At 35.6% G+C, this 20,399-nt stretch overlaps 1 protein-coding gene across 2 annotated transcripts in view; it reads left to right on the forward strand.

Moving 5' to 3' along the window:
- Positions 1-20,399, forward strand: part of PREX2 (phosphatidylinositol-3,4,5-trisphosphate dependent Rac exchange factor 2) — a 179,542-nt gene that overhangs the window by 117,794 nt on the left and 41,349 nt on the right. For both annotated transcript variants that reach the window (XM_068672027.1, XM_068672028.1), the window contains 5 exons: positions 5,318-5,359; positions 8,083-8,300; positions 11,280-11,382; positions 13,592-13,735; positions 18,404-18,518. In XM_068672027.1, the coding sequence (XP_068528128.1) occupies positions 5,318-5,359; positions 8,083-8,300; positions 11,280-11,382; positions 13,592-13,735; positions 18,404-18,518 (622 nt within the window). The remainder of the gene's footprint in view (positions 1-5,317; positions 5,360-8,082; positions 8,301-11,279; positions 11,383-13,591; positions 13,736-18,403; positions 18,519-20,399) is intronic.

Below are 20,399 nucleotides of genomic sequence, written 5' to 3' on the forward strand. Positions count from 1 at the left end.
CAGCAACCATATCTGTGAGCTCCCTCAGCACCCTTGGGTGGATCCTATCTGTCCCCATGGACTTTTGACAGTCCAGGTGGAGCAGCAGGTCTCTATTTCCACCTGAACTGTGGGGGTGTTCTGCCCCCTGTCCCTGACTTCCAGGTCAGGAGACTGAGTACCCCAAGGATAAGTGGTCTGGCTAGTCAAAACAGATGCAAAGAAGGCATTAAGATCCTCAGCCTTTTCCTTATCCTTAGTAGTCATGTTTCCCCCTGTGTCCAGTCAGGTTAAGTTCCTAGTGACTGAGAAAGGAAGGGAAAACATAAGCTCATTTTTTAAAAGGGAAAAAAGAAAGACCCGGGGAACTAAAGGTCAATCACTCTTACCTCTGTGCCCAGCAAGATCATGGAGTAGATCCTCCTGGAAACTATGCTAAGGAATGGCTTTAAACATGGAATGGCTTTAAACTAAAAGAGGGTGGATTTAGATTAGATAAAAGGAAGAAAATCTTTACTCAAAGGGTGGTGAGGCAGTGGCACAGGTTGCCCAGAGAAGCTGTGGAAGCCCCAACCGAGAAAGAGTTCAAGGTCAGGTTGGAAGGGGCTTTGGGCAACCTGATCTAGTGGGAGGTGTCCCTGCCCATGGCAGGGGGCTTGGAACTAGATGGTCTTTAAGATCCCTTCCAGCCCAAATAGTTCTATGATTCGATGATACTTCATTCACCCATAAAGAGTATTAATAACCTATTTCAACATTGGTCTTACATCTTTAATATTGGGCTGAGGTTATTTGAAGGAATTTGTTTAAACCTAACATGCAGTTTCAAGGGAAAGTTTAGCAAGATACAAATGTCTCACCACCTCTCCACAATACAAAACTTCTCTTTTTACAATACTGCTGTAATGTAATAGTGCTTTGTTAGAAAGAATCTTGATGTTTACCGAACATTTTTCTTGTGGTTCAGAAACTAGGATAAATAAAGTTTTTTTTTTTCTGTTAATAAATTACAGTAGTTAATGTTACCAGAACTGTTGTGCTTGTGAATGATGGTGGTTCAGAGACCTGAACAGTAAAAGGCATTACTCCGGTGCTGTTCAAGGAGAACATGCGATCTGACTTACCTTCACTCATCACTGTGTCTTGGAATTTATCTGCCAATTTTAAATATTCTTGGCTCTCTTTTCCCATTCATGGCATCTAAGCATTTGTCAGAGATTTCCAACAACTGACTTCTGTGCTACCTTCTTAACCAAATAAGTAGTTTTACATTTAAAGTTATCATCTGAAGCTGTTTATTCACCATTAATGGTCTCCACAGCTTTTTGCTCTATTGTAGGCGTTTTTTCTTTCTTTAAGTTGATTCCTATTCCACCCCCCAAAGTGATAGCACTAATAATTGTTCCTGAGAATCTACAGGAACATGGTACACATCTTCATTATCATTTTGATCTACCTGTGAGACCAAGATGTTCATGTGATAGAAAGATACCTGAAAGCCAAGGTTCTTGTGGCTTCCCTGGCAAAAATAGCGTAAAGGAGAATTAGGACAGTGGAAGTGAATAATTGCTTCTCAAGCCTTAGTTTACAAGGCATGTCTGGACAGGTATATTTAATTCAGTGTTGAAAAGATTCAGAGCAGAAATGCACCCCTCAGGCAGTTTTGGGAGACTGCTGTCATTTAAACAGGCTTAGGCTTGTATAAATTAAACTTGAGACAAAACCAGCAGCTGGATCTAACTAAAATCAGATGAGCACAAAGCATGGTTAAAATGCTGTAACAGCTAAGTTTTCCCTACATATCTGCACTTCTTGTTTTCTTTTACTTTTGCCGTTTTGTATTGTCCTCACATATGGTGAGGATACCTAGAAGAACCATGCGTACTGCCCTGAGCTGTTTCTAGCTGAAAGCCTAACACATGGTACAATGATTTACCTTTCCTGTTTTCCTCCTTATTTGCCTAATGCAGAGAAAACAAAATATGTGCCCTAATTTGCTTGGTTGGGCGTAAGACTTTCTTAGCAAGTTGATCAAAGTCTTGGCATATACAAAGCTGTTAGAAAAATTCTCTTTCTCTCTCTTTTTTTTTTTTTTTTTTTTTTTTCCACCAAAAGGCAATGTTTTAGTAATTAAGCAGATATATTTGTCTTTTACATCAGATTCTATAGGAAGTAGGCAAAGGAAACCGCAGATAGAACTATGTTCACCATGGAAAAAAAAAAAAGTGAATAAAATTTCCAGTATTTATATAAGTATTTACCCATTATTGGTGAATGTTAAAATAAAGATGAATGCTCTCAGTGAATGCATCTCCTTATTGAAAACTGACTCATTTTTATTTTCAAAAATATACCACAGGCTATTGTAATTTTTATTTACTCCTCTGTCGTCTTGTAGAATGTGCTGTATTAAATCAGACTGATTAGCAACTTAATGAAGAGGGAGACATGGGAGCCCCGCAAATGAAATGTTTAATTCCTAGATCTTAGATTATTTTTATTTTATTTGTTTAATAACTATGAAGAAATGGGAAAACACAGAATGCCTGGAGGATGAGAGGATGATTGTTCTGAACTATCAGTTTTCTTTTTATTAGTATTCTAATTGCGAGAACAACAACAACAAAAAGCTATGAAGGTTTTTATACACAATTGAAAAAAAAAAAAAAAAGCCTTCCTTGGCAGTAATTTAAAACATATGCGGAGATTGCTTTGTCTCATTTCATTTGTCCTACCATATTACTAGAGTAAGAGAAAGAAAGAGAAGTTTACTATCGTTACAGTGAAAGTGAGCCCTGGAAGGCTAATCATGATGATGGACTTGAAGAGTTCTGATGAAATAGCATACAGATTCTGGGAGGATTTATCTTCAGCTAAGTAGCTAAAGAAAAGATGAAAGTTATTTCTTGGAGTGACCGGGCCTACTAGATTGTTAGACCAATAAAGATGAACACAAGTTCTTGGCAGAGGCAGACATTCGAGGATAGAGTGTTCAATTTTCTTGCAGGAGAGAGCAGTAGCCAGGGCAAGAATTCAGAACAGCTGATGAATAGAGAATAATGAATAAATAGATAAGAAAGAATGATGTAGCTACAGGATTTTGAATGTATGTGAAATGTGTGATGAGAAACAGAAAGCACGGGAAGAAAAAATGAATGATGACTAGAGTAGGAACCAGGAAAATTAGCCAGACAGATGGAAAGAAAGAGAACCTTCGTAAGGAAAGTAAAATCACAATATGATGGTATAACAGCAAAAAGGTGTAAGCACAGCAAATCTCTTATGTTCCTTCTCCCCACTTTCCCTCTCCACCTTCCTTAAAATATATATATAGAGAAAATAATGTTTTAAAGCATGTCAAATTTATAGGCAGCAAACTTGAAGAGGAAGTGCATTTGTTTTGCTAACACAATAATATTAAGTTTCAACAGGAAATACTATGCATTTGAGAAATTCCACACTTATTTTAATTTAACTTATGAGTAAGGAGTGAAAGAGCCTTCAGTCATTAAAGACATCAAAAATGTATTTCAACTTAAATAATGAAATATGCAGTACAAATCTCAGTCTTTAGTCTTATTTCAAAAGTATCTTCAGATGTGAGAAACATAATAAATCTAAAATCTGTCCTTAGAGTGAGAAGTGTTACTGGGAAAAAAACAGAATATTGTGTTGGGGAAAAAAAGTACAAAAGAATACTTAAGAATAAAAAAAAAGTTGAAAGCATTTTATAAAGCATATGATCTAAGGAGAAATTGCTAGGGAGTTATTTTCTTCCATATGCCATGTAGCAAGAAGGGGTGAAAACTTCGGTAACATTTGGAATTTATTTAAAAACAGATGATTGACATCCAAAGTTCTCTTCTAACCCCAGGTATGTCTCTACTTATACAAAACCTAAAAATACTCTCTTGCCTGAGGGTATATTTTGAAATGGAGAAGACTTCTAGCAATGACAAAGGCAAGTTGCTGTGTCCTGTAATTTTCCCATAAGCAGGAAATCATTATTTATAGATACCTCAAATGCTTTTGAATTCAGAGATCTGACAAATCTCATATAAAACAAGCTGCAAGTAATAGCCTCAATGTGTCTAAATTCTTCAGATAGAAAATATATTTCCCTTTATTGTATTCAGTTACTAAGCCAAATGTTTAGTCTCCAAGATCCCAAGTTATTAATCCCTAAGTTTTTCTCAAATGACAGAAGGTGAAGACAAAGACTTTTCACAAGGCAATTTTAAAGAGTAACCAATAGTTTTGGTTCTTGTACTCCATCATCTGAGATGTATGTAATGTTTTGAAATTTGAACCTATTAGATTAGTTTCAGTAGGAGATGACACATTCCCAAACTGTCCTTTGTCCCATATACTCCACAACAACCCTTATATTCCTGTTCTTGGAATATGACTACGCAAAAAATTGGATGTGTGAAAGAAAGGCTGTCATGATGTGAAAGCATGAGAAGTAGTGGTGTGTTCCTACAAGCAGTTACTGTAGAACAACTGATGTGCTGGAGGTTTGACACATTCTGAGGTTATGGCAGTTTTTTTATCTGCCTGCTCCTTACCCCTTACCGTGATGGTTTACACATTTAAATTTGTCCTCTGGTACCAGGCAGAGGGGAAGAATCACTTCATTTATCACTAAAACTTAGAGAAGGCAAAAGAAAAAAAAAAAAAAGAGGAGGGGGATATTTTGCATATAATATCCTATGGTTTTTTTTTCTTTATTTATTTTTGCCATTATTAAAACAGTGTAAAGACATATAAAAACGTGTTTTTTTTTTGTTTTTTTTTTTTTTTAAGCATAAATTAAAATGTCTGTTAAATCTACATGTTAGACAAACATGTTTGTTAAGACATGTTTGTTAAATCTACAAACATAAATCTATGCTTGTTTTTTTCCTGGATACTTTGGTATGCATGAACAATGAAAATAACTGGATATTTTTAAGTATGGGACAAGGGGGGGAGGGGGGTGGAGAAAAGAATTGGGGTGGTGTGGGTTAGTGAAAACAGGTCTTGTTTTACAAAGCTTTAAGTTTGGAGTTCTTCATATGTGGACTTGCATTGGCCAGCTGGTACTCTGAGGCAGTCTCTTGATGGTTTCTTCTTATTGTTGGTACTTTTGATAATCATAATTTGTATCAAGTCAAATATAAAATTTAGTGAAGTTGAGATTCATTACTGTTTTGAAGATATAAGTCAGGATGGCATACACAAAAACTTAGAGTGAAGCTGATTTTATACAGAAGTGCTAATGCATTATTATGTTGATAAAAACACTTTTAACCATGGTGACCTCAATATATTTTCTTTTTTTTTTTTTTTTTTTAAGAGGTGAAGGCACGGATACTCTTGGCACTTCTTGAGTATACAGGTAATTTTGCTTATTTTTATAAGTGGGATTGAACTTTTGTTTTGTTTTGTTTTGCTTTTTGTTTTATTTTGGCCAGAACAGAGAAAGGTGTAAAAACTGAACCATGATAATCCAATAATCAGTAACTTTACCCCTGTGTTTACAGCGAGGATTCCTGAAATACACAATTCCACAGACATTTACATTTAAAGCAAATGTTCTACTTTTTTAATGCAAAATGCCTTCTCTGGTTATTTACTTTGGATGTTGGCAGATGAAGTAGCTGCCAAATCTCTGAGCTTGTGCAAAGTACTTCTGTCTTCCTTCTTTTGTAATCTTCCCCAATTACAATATTTTCTTCCCATCTTATCCCCATTTCTTGCCTTGCCTTGCTTTTCTAACCCATATCTTTCCTTTTATCCTTCTTGTGTTACCTAAGGCAGCATAATTTAGTGCTAAATACTTTATTCATTTATTTATTTTTAAATACTTGCTGTTTGGAAGGGGTATTCTGTGTATCACTTTACTGTCACCTCATACAGCCTCAAATGCACAGAATATGTATATCTGTGAAATAAACGTCACTAAATCAGTATTTAGAAAATAACTATTATAGCTGAAGATTCTGTACATGTTTTGTAGATGCATGAGTGACCAAGTAAGCAGTCGTATTTCACTGTAAATGCTGATTATTGTAACCATCCGACAGCACCATAAGAATGTGTTATTTCATGATTTTGTTATGACACATAGCAACAATTTTATAAAAGAGAGTGTAATGTTTCTTTGTGGTCAAATTTCATCCAGACTTTAAAAATATTTTAATAATTCCTCAGGACAGTTAAAATAAGAAGTGACCTCACAAAATAACCCAGGCTTGATCCCCCCTCCCCCCCTTTTTGGCTGTTTTCCCTATTTGCATGATTTTTTAAGTTCTGTAATTTATTTTGTTTAAAAATCTTCTGTAATTTATTCTGTATAAATAAAAAAGTAATTTATTTTTTATAAAAATCTTTTTGTGAAAAAAGCCCAAAGTGCTCTTGTATGCAGTATCTGATGTTCAAGTAGTATTAGATGAGATTTGGAAATGAGGTGTCAGTGACATAAGAGAACTGCTTCAGAAGCAGGCAATACAGAGGAAGGTACTGAAATCAGCTGCTGTTGGACAAATAGAGATAAAATTGAGCAAGGCAAGACAAAAGAATGCATTTTGGGCCCAAATCCCTGAGCACTGCTATGATATTGGAAAGATTGTGACCATGTAGAAGCCAGTGGGATTTCTGAAGCGGAAGGTGGGTGGAGTTTTTCAAGATGAAAATTCTGTCTGCACTGGATTCTGCATAACTTGAGAGACTGGAGACAGAGTGAAATTTTAATAATCAAAATAACAAGGGATGAATCACAGTATAGAAGCATTAGTAATTAGACCATTTAAGAAAAATATTCCTGAGGTCCTGAGAGGCTGTCAAATAGAACAGTAAAAGAGTGGTTAGAGTTATGAATAGTTTGAGAAAAGGTTTGAAGATCTCAGAAGGAAAATGAACAGAATAACTTTCACAAATACTTGGTGTCCAAGAAAAACATAGTTTTAAAGTTAATATTAATTCTGTAAGTACAGGATTATTTTTACCAACTTATGCATCTAAAGTCTTGCTAGCCCCATATAAATGTGGTAAAGAAGCTAATCTTCCTAGAGGCAAATGAATCTAAATTGAGGACAAAGGGACAGAGTTTAGGTTTTCAAAAGACCTCAATGTCATCCAGTCATGGATGACATGACTGAGAAATGTTGTCTACCTGTACCATCTGTGATTGACATTTGCCTAACAGCTCATAATGATAAAAAAACAAAAAAAAAAAACAAAAAAAAACCTTGAAGACCTTCAGAAATGGGGAGAAGTAGGAAACACTGAATATTTTACACCAGGATTTTGTGCTTTATTGAGAACACGTTTCCTTTTCCAACTGTTTTGACCTTTAGCTAATCAGATGTCTGTGCCCTCCAGAATAAATTGATAGGTTAGCTAGTCCCTATTTTAAATCTGTTGCTAATAGTTCCATAGACTTCTAGCTAGGGACCTGTCTTGGGCTTTCCTGACTCCATAAATCTCTACTGCTTCCTGGATACGTGTTGCTGCTCCGAGCTTACTCTGTAGATTTCATATTCATGTATATGGTATTTGGATAGATTGTGTTCTGCTAGCCACACTTCTACATCCCTTGTCTGCAGTTTGTAGCAGGCAATCTTCATCTGCCCTACCCAGCTGGTAGCTGTAAAATTGACCAGATGACACAGTCATATTAAGAGCTTCTGCCTGTCCTTGCTTTCTCGTCGAAAGTAAATGTTTTTGTGCCTAGTTTGTTCTTACATTGCAGCAACGAAATCTGAAACACATCTATCACCTTTTAATACCAAAAGTACATGGAATTGATGGCATATACATTAAAATCTGAAGTATAAATATACATTGTTTATGTAGAAGTACTTTAAATTCCAAATTTTAAACACATTTCTATATAATTTTAGAATTATAGAATAATTTTTGGAGTGGAAAATGGCAGTTTGGGTTGTAGAGTGCTACTTACTTGAGTAACATTAAGCTGTACACTTGTGATTTAGTTGGACTAGGAAACAAGTTATTTTAAATTAAAGAAAAAAATTGTATCCCAGTTACTGTACTGTTAATTAATCTCCTGCTCCATCTCTGCTTTGCTTCTCCTCTTTTGGCTTTTACCCATCACAGACAGCGAGATACAACTGAGGCGAGACATGGTCTTCTGTCAAAGTCTAGTGGCCACAGTCTGTGCTTTTTCGGAGCAGCTAATGGTGGCCTTAAATCAGATGTTTGACAACAACAAAGAATATGAAATGGAGACAATGGAAGCCAGCAGAAGGTGGTTGGAACAGATAGCTAGTGCGGGTGTTCTCCTTCATTTCCAGTCACTGCTGTCACCTAACCTGGTAAGAACCTTTATGTAACATAACCCCCAGGCTGTTCATGGGGGAACAGCCCATGTTTGTTCCCCAAACCAGGAGTGTGGTTAAACAGTCTTTGTTGTAAATGGTATTTTCTATGTCCTTTGTGCTTAGCTTGTTACTTAATTAGCTGCTATTAGGGAAGTTTGCAGTTCAGATAATTGCAGATATGAGAAATGTTTGTTTGTGGTATGAGAAATAAGTTATCCACAAAAGATAGTATTTGTTTTAAGTTAGCAGATACTGATTCCCTACCATTATCATAACTGTTCTCTAGGAGTGAATGTAGTGAATTAGATGATAACCAGAGTTTGAGTTAGCAATAAGCAGCAATGCAAGTAAAATAAAATACCTGGTTTGGATACTTGTTTTTTATTATCCCTTCCCTCTAAAACTAGGTTTGTACTAATTGGAGGACTAGATATGCTAGTCTGCTTTTCTTCTGGCATAAGGCAAATCCTTGTAGCCTGTTGGAGTAATTGGAAATTAGCTCCTTTCTTCATAAGGCTTGGAAAAGAGCCATGGCTTACAAAACAAGTTAGAAAAGGATATAGCTTTATAGTCCTCTAATCCCCAGCTATCCAAAGCATCTCTTCAGCTGTTTAAGCAGCTTCTCACACTGGACTTGTTCCTGCTAACCTGAAGAAGAGTAAAGCAGTCTGCAGAGTCTGCTCTGTGGCAGTCTTCTCAAACTCTAGATTTCCTCAATGAAATTAACTCATTTGTTATAATAGGCACATGGTTTTCTTGAGCTAGTGTTCTTACTGTTAAGCTTTAAGGCCATTTAATACCATGTTTGTGAACATTTCATTACTTGACTAAGCTTGGACATGGGATCAAGCATCACAAACCAGAATTGTACATCTTATTGAATAGAAGCCCACACAATGACAGATTATGTTCTTGCTATCAGAAGTTATCTTTCCTTGCCTGTCTCAGCAGCAATTTGCTGATGAGTTGTCCTGATCAACTTTTAAAGCAGAAGAGATCAATAAAAATACAGATATTTTAAAATCGTAATCATAAAGTCTGTGGTGTTGTTTGAGACCATTGTCATGAGCTAGTGTGAACAGCAACCTTACTAGCAGTTGAGCTACTAGCATGGGCCTGTGTGGGACAGGGTATATCGGGACAAGGTATGCAGCTTGAAAGCAACTCAAGTTAGGGCTGTTTATCCACATGAGATGCATGTGAAGAAAGCATGGACAGGGGATCTCCTGCTCACGTTGTCTCTAGGATATGTAATTGCACGATTCAGCACCAGACTGCTCTGGTGCTGGAGTCCTCAGAGTTCAAGAGCAAATTCAGTTGGTTCTTGTCTTATGTTTTAACATGCACTTAGTTGTATTATCACAAGATAACTTTTGTCTTCACAAAACAGAATGCTTCTGTGTTTTGTTTTGTTTTGTTGTTTTGTTTTCTTTTCTTTTCTTTCAAGATTGTGGAGACTTCCTTTGTAATGAAAAACCATGCTACTTAGCATGAATTGTAGTCTGATACCAGCACTATCCATTACTGAATTAAAACAAACAAAACAAACAAATTCCGCCAAGTTTAGTCTCTTCTGTATATGTATTTGCACAGAAATTCTGAATGATTCCAGTGATAACTGTTCTTAACTAAGAGAAAAGTATTTAAAGGCAACTTTCTTAATACCTTCTCAGGACCATTTTGCTTACAAATGATCCATGTTATGTTAAACAAGGGCATTTGAAAGAAATTATTATGGCCAGAGTTCAATAAAGAATGAATAGTTGTGCAAAGATTTCCCATGTCACTGAATGGTTTTCAGACTATTCTGCTGATAAAACATTGCTTTCTCCAGAGAGACTTCATAAATTGAACCAGGAGACAAAATATTTCAAGCACAGGTGCTTTTTCATAAATACAAGTGGGAATACTATTTCACTGTTTAGATCATGGAAAACCATGGTATTCTTTTTTTTTTTTTCTTTCTATAACTCAGTAAGGTGTAGTTCTCATTTTTTAGGCAGCTAGTTGATTATTCTTTGCCTTTCTACTGTTTCACTTCTTAAAGGAGAAAAATACATGCCTCAGATTTACATTTAGCTTAATGAAGCTAGGAGAGGGTTGTATAAAGTTACTTTGAGTGATTATTGATTTGTCCTATAATTACTTAAAATTACTGTAAATACTACTTAACTCAAGATAACCATTCTTGCAGATTACTATTTCTCTTTTTAAAGCTTGAGTATGCTGTCCTGAGAAGTTAGTAATTTACTTCCTGAAGCTTTTTTGATACATAAGGCTGGATATTCCATTTCTTTAGTTCAGAAGCACAGAGAGTGAACCACTGGTGCAAATTCCAACATTGCAGTATCTACATGTATGTACTTTATTTGCATCTAGGTTTTTGTAGGTGGAGGTACAAATGACTCTGTACTCATTCTGAGCTACTGGTTCAGTTATTGATGCCTAGAGTGGACAAGAAGAACTTTTGTATGTTTTTGTTTGTTTGTTTGTTTGTTTTAAATATTGAACTTAGGGCATTTTTAAAGGAAAATTGCTAAAAAGAGGAATTTGTTTTTCAAATTTGCCCCGTGTTAGTTTGCAAGCTAGGCCTGGTCTCAAGGACAAGATGTTGAAGCCTGGCATCTCACATAAAGAATAATTACAATATTGTTTGTTTAAAAGCCATGAGAAGTAGTGGTAACTATAAATTACCCGTTAATTTACTATGTGAAATGATACCATTATTTTAATAATCTTGGACTAGTAATGTAAGGGAAAGTGCCTATAGGCTCAAATATAGTTATGTTATGTAGGAGTTAATTACATTATACAATGTATCAGTGAAATTTTGTGCAACGTTCTGTAGTGTTTTTTTTTTTTTTTTTTTTATATATATATATTTTCATACCCTGGTCTCATGTTACTTCTGGTAGGGAAAACATCTGGCTGAAAGGACATTCAATTTTTTTTTTTTAATTTTGCTTTTTTTAGGCTGATGAGCAAGCCATGCTAGAAGATACACTGGTTGCACTGTTTGACTTGGAAAAAGTTACTTTTTACTTCAGACAATCAGAGCCAGAACCACTAGTTGCAAGTGAGTAATTATAATTAATATCTGGGTTTTACTGTTCAGAAACATTCTCTGTATTTCTAATATGTTTGTCTTCTAGAACATTACATCCCGTAGGAACTGTTATGTAATTTGGGATTATAGATCATTAACTCTCCTAATATTCCAAGATTTCCTGAAATGCAGCTAACATCAGCTATGATGGAGAACCATTATCTGGTGGTGTTAGCAACCCATCAGGGAAAAGTGTCTGCTTAACTGAAGTTTCCATTGGGGTTATATGACTGCATAAGTCCTTGGAAGATCAAGTTACTATTGAAGAGTTGCATATAAAAGAAGATTGAAGGCCATAATAAAGAAATGCAACTGAGATAAGGTGGAGAAATATTAAAACAATTTCTTTTTAATGTTACTCATCCCTTCTGAATGAAAAGGTAGATCTTTGAAGAGTTCCTTAAAAAGAGGTGGCAAACACTGTTAGGGTAGCTTTAATTGTAGAAGAAGTTTCCTCTGAGACCTGGTGGTGGAGACAGTCAGGGACACGAACTCCACCTTCTAATACTTGTCCAACTAGTAGGAAGGAACTGTCTTCACAGTCTGCTGTTTACACTATACCCTTCACTCTCTTCCAGCTACTTCTTTATTATATGTTTTCAGCCAGTAGAGATTTTTCTGCAGTGAATTTTGTGTAGTGAGAAAAAAACAAACACATTTTTTCTCAAGTCTCAGAACTCCCCTGAGAAGGGAGGAAAGCATGTCTGCTTAACATCAAGCTTTTCTAAAACAATTCCCTTGCTGGATCAAGACCACACATAAGAGCACTTATGCAGTAAACAAGACCAGAAGAAACAAAGCTCCTCCACAAAACTACTAGTGAGAGGTTGCCTGTGTTCTGGGGCATTCATAAGCACACCCATACCCATAGGGTGCTGACAAATTTGCACATGGAAGGCTGGTGGTCAGCTAGGAACTGGCCTATGTGAGACTGTTTGTAAGTCAAGTAAGGATCCTGTTCAGGCTGTTTGTTTTAAAAGGAAGCTGTGCCAAGCTGGGTAACAACATGGAACTGGAGTTATGGGAGAACTTTCTGATGGGGAATTAACCATATACTTGTGTCATAAACTGTTCAAATTTCTGTGTCTCTTGACTGAAGTGTCTGTGCTAAAATAGAGATAAATGGAAAGCCCGTGTGTTCTAGGATTGTGATAAACTGTGTTTCCTTTTAGCTTAAGTGCTGCTGCCACAGTCATCCTGACTGTGGTTTCAGAAGACTAGGAACTTTCAAAGACTTTTTTTTTCATTTATGATTCTGTATAATGATTGCAAGCAAAATGTATTTTATTACCAAAGATAGTGAAAAATGTTCCTATAAAATATTTTCCATTTAGGTGCAAAGTAATTTACGCACACTATAAAAACTACATAAGATTATTAATGCAAATTGCTAAATGTTTTACTGTTTTCAACTGGGAGACTTATTCATGGAAATGATACTTAAACAGGAAATATGGAAAAAGACATAAATTGAATTAAATGGACTTCCTCTGAGAGACTTAGCTAAATGGAAAATTTCCATCAACTTTTGCTAATGATCATTACACGTTAAGCACTTTGCATAATACACAAAATGTGTGCTGGGGATTCCATGTAACTGCAAAATGATACTGTTGGTTGCACTGAACTCTACAGAAATTGACATATTATGACATTTAGTTTCACAAAGTGTAATTAAGTGCATTCTTACATTTTCTTATATTCTAACAAATTACAATTACAAACTTGTGCTCTATCCTACACAAATCTGAAGAGATGCTGACTCTGTGGAAATGATAGCAGTATATGTCACACTGACCTTATACATCATGCACCCCAGGAAGGCATATGAAATATGGCTCTAGCCATCCTTCCAGTGGTTTCAAACCATGTGCTGCACATAGATGTTTCTTCAGATTTACAGAGAAATCAATGTAGGATGTTGTCAGCTTACATTATTTTCTTAATATTTTTGCTGTCATTGACAGGCAAAGGTGACAGCCACTGATTTATGTTGTTTTTCTGCCTCCCAAAAATGGGTAGGCATTTGAGCAACACTGAGTAAAATGTAAAATACTGCACATATTCATTTTATGACTGGGGAGATTTTATCTAATCATGTGAATTTTGGGTGCAGCAGTTTATGGGAAAGGACATGTCATTGATTTTAATGAAATAGTAACACTGACTTTATTCTTAGATGTTCCAATCACATACCAAGCAGAAGGAAGCCGGCAAACTCTGAAGGTTTATTTCTACCTTGATAGTTACCATTTTGAACAGCTTCCTCAAAGACTGAAGAATGGAGGGGGGTTTAAAATCCACCCAGTACTTTTTTCACAAGGTAACTTGATTTTTTTTTTCCAATTCTTTCAAATAATAATTAAATCTCTAAAGCACATCTTACTCACTCTAACTTTAATGCTTTGTAACTCTAAGCACATAATTCTTGTATTTAACTGAGTTGTTTAATATGGGCATTTACTGAGAATTTAGAATTAAACTGAATTTAAGAAATGCTGAGTGTTGTGGTGAAAAATAGACATACAGGTATGTATTTCTAATTTATACTTGTTATGTGATTCCAACACCAAAAAATGAATGCTCTTTCATCAATGTTTTTTTCTTTTGGTTATTAGTGGATGATAGTCAGATCATGAAACTTGCTTTTTGAAGTATTTTGCAATCCTAATACTATAGTAACCTTTTCCTGTTACTTCAAATGTACGGATTAAATTGTTATCCCCTGAGAATTATGTCTCTTTAAAATGTAATGAAGACTTAAATAACTTTTTCAGGCTTTTGTAGTTATGAGACTGTAAACATTACTGAAATGATGCATGGTGGCACTGATGCTCAGACTGTTCATAAATCGCAGGCAGCCTGCATTAGCTGCAGTGTCATTACAGTCATCAGGAACATGGAATTTGATTCACTGAAATGGTAAACGCAAGGTGCTGATTGCCTTGAGCTACCTTTCATTTCAGAAGGAGCTGACAGTACTCTGTAACTTGCAAAAGGCTTCCAGGGTCCATAAGGAACAGGCAGAAGACATACAAATGAAGATTTCAAGGAGGGTTGATAAGTTAGGAGGATGTAAAAGGAAATCATGAACAGTAAGATACATGAAGAGATAACAGAATTTACTGTAAATCTAACCCACACTTTTTTTTTTTTTTTTTTTTTTTAAGATCCCTGAAGTCTGACTTTTAAATAAACTAAAACAGACTTCACTGGATTTATTTTGAAGGGATTGAGTTCAGTCATAGAGGGAAATGAGAAAAATGAGCATCAGAAACATTTTTGGAAAGCAGACAAAGACACATATGGAAGAGAATAAAAAGTACCTTGGTTCAGACAAAATCTTGGAAATACCTGTTCTTTTAGATTCACAGGACCGTGGACAGGGATTCAGTGTGCTTGAGACTTTCTTCTGCAGAATTTTTTTCTTTTGTTTCTAGAGTGCCCAAAATATTTGTGTCCTAGTATTAGAACCTTTGCAGTGAGCTAAAGCAAAAGGGCAAAGATTCATTGAAGTGTCACATCTGTTTAATAATTTTCAGTAATGGGAAAGTCTTCTTTCTTTCTGATACCAATTTTCTTTAATTATCAACTGTCTTCCGTCAAAATAGTCCATTAGAATCCAAGAATTAGAAGTCCTGGATAAGAAATTAAATCCTACTGTTTAAATATCTCTCTATATATTTCCCTTACTAATGAATGTATTGAGATTATAGTTTTTACTTCATTCCTGTAAGGTTTGGATGAGCTGCCATCAAACTAACTCAGTAGATGCCCATGTTTAACTGAAATTTATTAGCTTTGAGAAGAGAAATCTTTTGCAAGTTCCTCTGTGAAGTAAATTCTTGCTTTCCAACCTTAACACAGCTAAGCTATTTTCTGCCTAAAAAATACAATGGTTTATGATGCTTTCAATTGAACATTTAGAAAATAGTGTTCATGGAATAGTTTGTCAATAGAACAAGCTAGTCTCTGTGTTGTTCTATTCTGTGTTGCATAGTTCCATGCCTAAAATTAATCATGCCTATATATTTGCAGGATTGGGATTACATGCATTTTTATAGTTTTAAAGTGTTTATGCAGGCTATATTATGTATCTTTCCACTTGTAAGAATAGTTTTGTACAAACATATGCTTAAATACATACATTCAAAGGGTCCTGATTTACAGTATTGGGGTCTGAGAATGTTGACAGTTCTTGGCATTCAGAATTCTCTATTTACTACATTAGAATTGTGATCTCAGCAATAAATAAGCTTAATTAAAAGATACTTTATTTAAAATTGAAATTCAATTTATTGAAAATTTCTCTTTAGTCTCTTAATAATATAAGCTCTTTTTTATGTTTTCATAGAATAATTGAATAATTCACGTTGAAAGGGACCTTGGGAGTTCCTGAGGTCCTGGAGAACCTGCTCACAGAAGGGTCAGCTGTGAGGTCAGAGCGGGTTGCTCAGGGTTTTTTCAAGTAAGATCTCTAAACAAGAACAGAGATTGAGCAGCCACTTGGAGAACATATTCCTCTATTTGCCCTTGTCATGGAAAAGTGTTTCCTTTCAATCCAGTTACAGCCTCTTTTGTTCCAATTTATGTCCATAGCCTCTTGTTCTGCAACCTTCACCTTTGTAAAGAGCTTGGCACTGTCTTCTTCTTGACCTCCTGTTAACTAAGTCTAGTTAGGTGGCATGTAGGTCACCAAAGCCATCAGTTACAGGCCAAACAAGCTGAGGTTCCCTAGCCTCTCCTCATAAGGTTTCAGGCCATGACCATCTTGGTGACACTCTACTGAACTCTCTCCAGTTGATCAACAGCTTTCTTGTATCATGGGGCCCAAAACTGGATGCAGTATTCGAGATGCTATCTAATGAGTAAGGAAGGAAGGAAGTAAGGATAAGCACTTCTGTCAATCTACTGACTGTGCTTCTGTTAATACAACTCAGGATGCTCTTGGCCTTCCTTTTTGCCAGGGCACACTGCAGACTCATGTTGAGTTTGCTGACTCCCAGGTTCTTCTGAGGCTCCATGCAGGACTTGACATTTGTCTTGTTCTGTTTCACATTGTTCCTGTTGGGCAACTCCTCCATCCTGTCTAGGTCTCCTTCTAAGTGGCCCTGCAATTGCATATTACACTGCGTCCCCCACTTCGGTTTCAGCTAAAAACTTGACAGAAGTGCACTTTGTCACCTCCTCCAGGTCAGTGATGAAGATAATGAACAATGTACATCATTATGGTGTCCTGCTTTTTAATGGGCCTCTTGATGCAGACTGTGTCCTATTGCCTACTACACTCTGAGCCTTCCCATCCACCTATTTTTTTTCCATTCATCTGTTCATCCAGACCATAAAATCCTAATATTGATTCACGAATACTATGGAAGACATGTTTCACTTTGTAAGGAAAGCTTGCCTTACAAGAGAGCTTTCTAATACGTTGAATAGCTAGAAATACATGAAATCCTTTAAAAAATTGGAGAGTTAAAGTGTACACTATGATATTCCCTGCCAACAACCAGTAGCATGGTCCCCATAGCGCTGGTAGAAGCAGAACTGTGTGCCCCAGTCAGTCCTGAGAAGCGACTGAGTTTTCTCACGTGGGTGATCTAACTGGATAAATTGAAGTTTATTCAGGTAAAACAAGACATACAGATAGTCAGCTCTATGTGTGCACTAACCTGGTATTAGAGAGTTCTGTGGATATTTCTGCATTATTATTATTATTTTATTTTTTTTGGTGGGATAAAGCATCAAGGAAGTTAAGAAGTCTTTCTGTTGAAATTTAATATTTTTGCACAGAAGCAGAATTACGAGCTTTGAAAACACCAAAGGGGAGTGCAATTTGCATGTTATTTCACACTGAATGAATTATTTATTAACTGGTCATATTAAGCAGTACAAGCAGAATTAATATTCTGTGTGCAGCTGAAGCTGTAAGACTGCAGCATGTTTTCATCAGAGATCTGCTTATTGCATGCATTTTCTGATAGGGTGATGAATTCTTAGAATGAGTATGGATTATTAAAGTAGCAATGTTCCTAATTGTAAAATCTTTAATGATCCTCTCCCAGAAATGTATATCACTAGGAACCTGTGTTTTGTGTTATAATAAAGTTAATCTCTTAACAAGCTCTTGTTATGTAGAGATCTTGATTTTTGAGTTTCAAATTTGTTTGAGACTTTTCAAACATTTGACGTGGCTTAGCTAAAGAAAGGATTGAACTTTGCTGAGTATCTAATTTAAAGGAAGGGTGGGGTGTTTTTGTTTGTTTTTGTTTGAAAAGTATTGAAGAACATGCGAAAATGGAAGGTTGTGCATTCCTTTTATGCTCCTTTTAATTTCTGTGTGATGATCGTATGAGAAGGACAGTGACCTATACTGGAAATCTTTTTTTGGTTCCTGAATTCTTGTAGCAACATTCATCCTTGCTTTTGTCAAGTGAATACAACAAAGACAAGGAGTCCATCTGTAGAGATATACCTCATCCCTGCAAAGCAGCATATATGGCATTTTCAGAGATCCAGAGAAATTTGCTTTACTTAATCCAGAAGAAGGCATTCAGATTATCAGTGGAAATATCTAGAGTTTGGAGTGTTCCATATCCCCTAATCAGACTTCATAACATAGGTCTCCCTCTGTGAAAGTATCTGTACATTAATCCTTTCTTTCCTCTACTGCTCCCCCCCTTCCCCCCAGTATATATATCAGAACTAAAAAACACATTTACATGCAAGGGGCACGAATACTTTAATTAGAGCAACAGAACTCACGCCATATTTTCCATGGGGCCAGAAATATAAATTTTATTGTGAATGAAATCTTAAAAAGATCTGTATGAATTCAATGACATACAGAAACAGCTCAGCAATCCACAGGGATCTCAGCTTCAAGGTTTAAAAGTAATACACTAGTCTGTGAACAAAGCTACAAAGAATGTGAATACTAAATATTTAATACCGATTTTTCTCTTCTGTGTTCTTCTTTCTCTTTTCATAGCATTGGAAAGCATGGAAGGATATTACTACAGAGACAGTGTTTCAGTAGAAGAATTTCAAGCTCAGATAAATGCAGCATCACTAGAAAAAGTAAAGCAGTATAACCAGAAACTACGGTGGGTAATAAACCAACTTTCCTGAGATTACCTTAGCAAGTTCAGCTTTTTGACCCAGTTTCTATGACACGTATTTAAACTAAAGTGCATTGTATGGTGGTTGTTTTTGTTGTTTGATTGAAAAAAATCCAAGACTCATGGTTCTGACTTTTTTTTTTGATTTCTGCACTATTAAGATTACATTGAAAAAGAAAATTAAAATTATATTCTCTCCTAAATCATTTTCCTGTGAAAATTATAGCTGCAAATGCCTCAGAGTTGATTTACTAATGCATATAGTAACAGAATTGTCTACATGATCACAATTGGTGTACCAGAATCTCTAAATATTATGATCTGATTCTTTAGATCATATTTATGTGAATTCTACAGAATAGGGCTTATAAAGTAGTGCTGTTTTCCTCAAAGGTGAATGTAGTTTTTTTCTAGTACTAATGGGAATAAGAACATTTCTGGGTACTTGCATCAGCTTCAGGTGTGGATTACGGAGTATGTACTTACCAGTATATGCAACGATTATGCAGGTGTGTATTTTAGTAAATAATTAATTAAGAAGTTGCACATAAAGACAGAATTTCTGGTGTACTGATCTCTAAGTTACGAAGTAAAATGATGATATACCTAATAATGATGATAAAATACCTAGACCACTCTTGCACCTCATTGTATCTGTGGAAAACACCTGTTTAAATATACTTATATACACAAATAGAACAAAAAAGGGTAACATCACATCTTTTCACTTTTTAAATCCCTGAGTTGGATGGAAATAGTACCATTTGGCTACACATGTTAAAAACGACAGAGAATTGGAGATAAAAAGAGATGAAGGGCAGCAAAGAAAATGAAAGAGTAGGAAGGAGGATATTTAAGTATCCTGTCTAAGTGTATCTAGGTGGAGACAAGCATACAAGTGAAAGTCTCAATATTATTTTTCCAATTCCTTTACCTGTTGATCTACTCCTGTCTTTTGGATATTTTCTTCATGGATCTTGCAAATATATTTCTCTAAGATTTTATCAGAGCAGTGGACTTCCTAAATTCTGCTTTAATCCAAGCAATATTGTAGCAAAAACAATTTTAAAGCCAGTTGTATTCAGTGAGTACTGTATATTTACTTTCTTTGTTTCATCTGTGCCACTGGAATTCTACCCAATGGCAAATGTAGTATTTATTTATGTATTTATTTGTTTGTTCCATTTTCCACTTTTTTTTTTTTTTTTTGGTTAGTACTTAATGTTTAGGAAAAAAAAAAGTTCCTCCTAAGTATTTTTTTTCACAAATCTTATATGAAAATATGACAAATAGGTTTTTGAAAGCTTTGGTCATGGCAGTGTTTGGTGTAGATGAACTAGCATTGGAACGAGTTTTCCCTCAGATGTGCAAGGCGAAACTTTTTGCCATTTTTTAAGTAAATGAATAGGTCTGATTTGGCCCCCATAAAAATCCTAAAATTCTTCCTGACATTGTTTCAGTGTTCCTTGATCCTATTTACCATCACGTGTTCTGGTTAGGACCTTCATTCATTCTGTGGATCTAATGAGATATAGCACTGGTATTTTGACTCACAGGTATGACCAGTTGCTAACCTCCAAGGACTAGTTTTGCTAAAAGATACTATGAAAAAGTCAGCATTCAACAAAAATTGCCAATGGTTGCTCTGTCCAGTCTAAAGAATAGGAAAAATACGGATTTGTTCCAGCCTTCTAATGTCTGATGAGAGTATTCAGTAATTGATCTTTGCATTTGTGTTCTGGTGAGCTCTACCTGTTGCTTAAATGAGGCACAAGCAGCTTCAGGAATTCACTGACATAACGCGAAGAAAAGAGGAAAAACAGAAAAGCAGATGCTTTGTTCTTGTTCTGCCATTTGCTAGCCTGT

Source organism: Anas acuta, chromosome 2 (assembly GCF_963932015.1).
Source record: "Anas acuta chromosome 2, bAnaAcu1.1, whole genome shotgun sequence".
NCBI classification, from domain to species: domain Eukaryota; kingdom Metazoa; phylum Chordata; class Aves; order Anseriformes; family Anatidae; genus Anas; species Anas acuta.